A 5275-nucleotide genomic window follows, 5' to 3' on the forward strand; every position below is an offset into this window, starting at 1 on the left:
CAGAGCTGGGTCCTCAGGTCCCAGGCCACAGCTGGTGAGCACCATGTGCAGAAAATGTGGGGTCCCACCTAACACCCCACTTTCATCCCCAACCAGCTCAGCATCCACCTGTGGCTCCTGCTGGGGACATAGCACCCACCATTCAATCCATAGGCTCTTCACAGCCACCCCGGCCTCGTGGGCACAGTGTCCACAGTAGGGGAGGAGCTGAGTGTGAGGCTGTGCCCAGGACAGCCTGGGAGCCTGGCTGCTTCAGCTTTTACATGGGCAGAGAGTAAGGAAAAGATGTTGTTCCACACTGTTTTCAAGCAAAAATGTTTATTTTTCTCCTTCATATATACAATCTCTTGGGGATTGCGTGCCACTGACCATACATGTACGAGGCCAGAACCCCAAATCTCACCTCTGGTGCAGTGGGCAGATGGAGAGAGCAGGAGAGGGTGGCTCCCACCACCCTCAGGAACCAGGTGCATGGAATTCTCCCCCAAGGGACCAAGGGCACGTTACAGAGAACAGAAATCTCTTATTACATCATCGTGCCTTAGCAGAAGACTGCCTAATCACCCAGAAAACTCAATTCTAACTGAATTGATGGAATAATACACTTAAAATCATTTAGCCAGTCCTCGTGAGGTCCCACAGTACAGCAGAACTATACAGTTCACAGCTAGGCAGCCGGAGGCAGCTGCCTTCTGAAGGGACACGGGAAACATCTTGGCCATGAGGAACAGGGACTGCAGCTCCCCCTGGGGCTGTGTAGTGCCCATCTGGGAGAAGTCCCACCAAAATCTCCAGGAGAGGGGTTCTCCCAGCCCACGCAGGGCAACCTGCATGCACACAGGCCTCCGTAGAAATGGTGGAAAAGGGAGCACAGCTGGCAGGAGGGTCAGCAGAACCCGAGCTTAGGGCGCCATGCGGTCTCTGCAGGGTGGGTGGCCTGCCTGTGCCTCACAAGCTTTGGGTCAAGAGGGTGTGTCTGCTCATCTAGCACTTTCCGGCAGGTTCTGCACAGCCAAACACAGCTGCTCATGTTCCTTACTGAGAGACCTGCTGCCAGCAACATGCTGTCCCAGGAAGCACACATCCCTGGGTGGCTTGCTGGCAGCACCCAGAGCACTGCCGCTGGGGGCAGGGGGTGTCCGTCTATCTGCTATCAGGGACTGGAGCAGCCCAGGGAGACCTCATGTACAACAGAAATCTAAAGTCAGGCTTTAGCTTCAGATTTATAAACCATTCGTATCTGCAGTGTAAAATGGGCCATATATCAATGCACAAGCCAGTTATCAAAATGAAATACAGTTTTTTCAACAAGTGATTTTTTTTTTTTTAACATCTCTTTCTATCAGGCAACAGAAAAGCTGGAATTCAAGGCACTGGACTTCTGCAGGGTGATTACAATGTTCTAACCATCGATTCAAGTACAGGGTGCAAAGGAGGCACGTGTAGACCGTGGAAACCTAAGAGGGAGCAGGGTCTGCACAGTAAAGGAAGCAAGCGTTGCTGCCCACACGCCGGCCCCCTCACCAGGCACCCGTGGGCAGGCGGGGCAGGACTCAGAGGCCAAGCCCCACCCAGGCTCCTCCCAACTGGTCAGCTCCACGCGTCCAGCCGCCGAGCGGTAAGAGAGAGCTACGTGATTCGCAGTCTAGGGCCAGGCGCACTGACCACAGGTGGCCTCAAGAACACCGGCAGTGCAGGCACACCTGCTGCACCCGAGCCCAGCCGGGGCCTGGGGCTCTGGCTGCCCACCTGGGCCGCCCAGGGCCCCCAGGACCCTGGAGGGGGGAACAGGATTCCGTACTGGCCCAGAGGCCGGGCACAGGCTGGGGCTGGTAGGCCGGAAAGGGCAGTACCTGGCACGGGCAGGGCTGGGGTGGTCCCAGGAATGGCCGCGGTGGCTGGAGGGCTGGGCGTTGGGGTCAGACATGGTGTCCCCACTGCTGCTCGAGGGGCGTTCATCTACGAGACAAGAAGAGGAAGGCACATGTGGCTGCCAACAGCTGGCCTCCCCAGGGATCCCTGCAGATGCTCTATCCTCAGCAGAGAATAGTCTCAGGACTTGCCACGGGATGCCCCCTAATGGCTGATACCAGAGTGACAGCATGGGGCCAAGAAGCAGCCAGTGCCCTCCCTGTCTCCCCAAAGCTGCAGCCTGGCCACCCCGTGGCCCAGCTGTCCATGGGCCACAGTGGGCCCCATGGGGCCTGACCCCTGTGGGCACAGTGAGGGACTGCACACCCCACCTCAGGGCTTCCACGGAAGGACCAGGGACGAGAAGCCCGTGGCGGGGCAGGCCCTCCGCTCTCCACACCCGAGAGGGAGAAGTGAGTGGAGATGGCCGGTGAGCCCGACATGACCATGATACAGAGAACGGAGGCCGCAGAGAAGAGCAGCGGGGAAGTCCCACGCTCCTCCACAGAGAGGGCAGCAGCCAAGGCTGGGGGACGCTGCCCCCATCTGCGAGGGCCTCTGCGGAACCCGCACCCAAACCTACGTTGCTACGGAATATGCCAAATGCTCTTCCCCCACAGCTCACCCTGCTCCTGGTCCCCACGGTGTGGGAAGTCCCAGCCAAAGCAAGAAAGAGAAGAGAGCGACTAGAAAAGGGAAAGAAAACCCGTTCTCATTGCAGAGGGCAAGACTGTGCTTGGAGGAAACCCAGGACTACATAAAACTGATTCCCGGACAAGCAAATGTGGCAGAGATGGCAGGACACGAGGTACAGAGTCCGTAGACGAGCAGCGTACAACTGGAAAAGGAAGCTTAAGAACAACTGATATCCACATTCCAAAACGTCACTTACCTAGGGACACATTCAATAAAAGATGTGTAACACCTACAAAAGTTTGCTGAGAGAAAATCAAAAAGACACAGTGAAACAGATGCCACGTTCACAGGAACACTCAGTATTGCTAAAATGTCAGATTTCATCCAGTTGAAGAACAGACTCAATACGATCCCAACCAAAATTTGTAGAAAGAGGCTTCTAGGGGCGCCTGGGTGGCTCAGTCGTTAAGCGTCTGCCTTCGGCTCAGGTCACGATCCCAGGGTCCTGGGATCGAGCCCCGCATCGGGCTCCCTGCTCCGCAAGAAGCCTGCTTCTCCCTCTGCCGCTCCCCCTGCTTGTGTTCCTGCTCTTGCTCTCTCTCTCTCTCTCTGTCAAGTAAATAAAAAAAATCTTAAAGCTTCTAAAATGTATATGGAAATATTAAGGACCAGTTTTTTTTCAAGATTTTATTTATTTATTTGACAGCACGAGAGCAAGCACAAGCACGGGGAGCCACAGAGGCAGAGGGAGAAGCAGGCTTCCCGCTGAGCAGGGAGCCCGATGCAGGACTCCCTCCCAGGACCCTGGGATCATGACCTGAGCCGAAGGCAGATGCTTAACTGACTGACCCACCCAGGTGCCTTGAAAAATTAAATTCTTGAAGAAGACTGATGTTGGAGGTTGTGCCCTCCTAGGTACTACATATAGTATAAAGCTGCAGTACTTAAGGGGGTGTAGTACCGTCATTAGGATGAAAAATAGCTCAGTGTGACAAAAACGTGAGTTCAGGAGTGGGCTCATATATGACCACCTGACCAATGTCTGTGCGATTCAGTGTGGAAAGGAAGGTGCTTTAACAACCAGATCTCCATACAGGGGGAAAAAAGACCCCCACATCAAACCATACGGGTAATTTGAAGTGGCTTGCAGGCCTCAAGGCAGCAGCTAAAACAATAAAACTTCTAGAAAAAAAAAAAAAACCCACAGGAACGTAATAGACTATCTGGATTTGACAGAGGCAAAGATCCCTAATATAGAACAAAAAAATTAAATGATGGGATAAACTGGACCTCAACAATATTAAAACATCTGCCATTTCACATTCACCATTAAAAAAATGAAAGGCAAGCCACAGACTGATAGAATGTATCCATGATGTGTAAATATGTGAGAGAATACATAATGAATTCCCACAAATCCATAATCAAGAGATAATTCAACTTTTAAAAGGTAAAGAACCCTGACCAGTCTCTTTATAAAAGATGGCCAGTAAGAATGTGAAAAGGTGCTCAAAGACCAACGAAAACGATATAAGACCAATTTCTAGGCCTCAGTCTTACAGGCAAATTTTCAAGCAAAACATCCCATACAACTTAAAAAGGTAAAAGACAAGGCACTATAAAGGAACACTGGGTGAAACAAACTGTAAAATACTATATGAAAGAAAGACAAGGGGCGCCTGGGTGGCTCAGTCGCTGGGCGTCTGCCTTCGGCTCAGGTCCTGGTCCCAGGGTCCTGGGATCGAGCCCCGCATCGGGCTCCCTGCTCCGCGGGAAGCCTGCTTCTCCCTCTGCCGCTCCCCCTGCTTGTGTTCCCTCTCTCGCTGGGTCTCTCTCCGTCAAATAAACAAATCTTTAAAAAAAAAAAAAAGATTGAGAATTTTGGCAGAGAGCTGGGAACTTATAAAAAAGAATACAGCAGACTTCCGGGGAAGATGGTGGAGTAGGAGGATCCGAAGCTCCCCTCATCCCAGGACCCACCTAGATAACACCCACCTCAGGGTAAATAACCCAGGAAGTGACCTGAGGACTGGCCGAGCAGACTCTCCACAGCAAAATGCTGAGAAGGGAGCACATCAAAGCAGGAAGGGTGGAGACGCAGTTGGGATCCAAACAGACTCAGGACTGTGCAGGAGGGAGGGATGCCTCAGGCACAGAGAACCCGCATGAAAATGAGGGGGGCAGAATTACACCAGGTCTTACAATCAGCAGGGCATAACACCCGAAACTTCAAAAATCAGCCAGCCCAGTTCTGGGAGAGCCTGGAGGGCGAGAGGAAACGGATCTTTGGCCTTAAAGAGGCAGCACAACAAATAGCCAGGCTGAGATAGCATAGAAGCAACGGTCTGAAAAATGCTGGGTTCTACGAGAACACTGACTGCTAATCTCAGAGCAAGTGCTGGAGGGCCAGGGACGTTTGGGAGACTTTGCCAAGAACAAAAGACCTCGTGGGTGCTACTTCCCTCCCTAGATACATGGACACCTCTGGGAACCAGGGCAGCAGAAACAGTGTCCCCCTACACTGCTAACAGCATGCCCCAGCCTACATTCTGCTGCAGATGCCCACCTCCAACCTGGCCAGCTTCTGCACGAGTTTTGAGCACCTCTGATCCCCTCCTACAGCTGACCTGGACAAAGCTTGCTAATCTGCACGCCCCGCCCCTGAGTTCTCCTACAGACCTGCCTCTCCAGTACACACCTGGCCAGAACCCATCCAAAGCAGCACCAC

At 52.9% G+C, this 5275-nt stretch overlaps 1 protein-coding gene across 1 annotated transcript in view; it reads right to left on the reverse strand.

Moving 5' to 3' along the window:
• Positions 1-296: 296 nt before the first annotated feature.
• Positions 297-5275, reverse strand: part of WNK2 (WNK lysine deficient protein kinase 2) — a 131522-nt gene continuing 126543 nt past the window's right edge. The window contains exons 30-31 of the mRNA XM_073878268.1: positions 1854-1959; positions 297-1457 (exon numbers count right to left, since the gene is read on the reverse strand). Of these exons, the coding sequence (XP_073734369.1) occupies positions 1415-1457; positions 1854-1959 (149 nt within the window). The 3' untranslated portion in view covers positions 297-1414. The remainder of the gene's footprint in view (positions 1458-1853; positions 1960-5275) is intronic.

The sequence above is a fragment of the Callorhinus ursinus genome, unplaced genomic scaffold (assembly GCF_003265705.2).
Source record: "Callorhinus ursinus isolate GAN/ISIS: 27379988/994484 unplaced genomic scaffold, GSC_fseal_2.0 scaffold28, whole genome shotgun sequence".
NCBI classification, from domain to species: domain Eukaryota; kingdom Metazoa; phylum Chordata; class Mammalia; order Carnivora; family Otariidae; genus Callorhinus; species Callorhinus ursinus.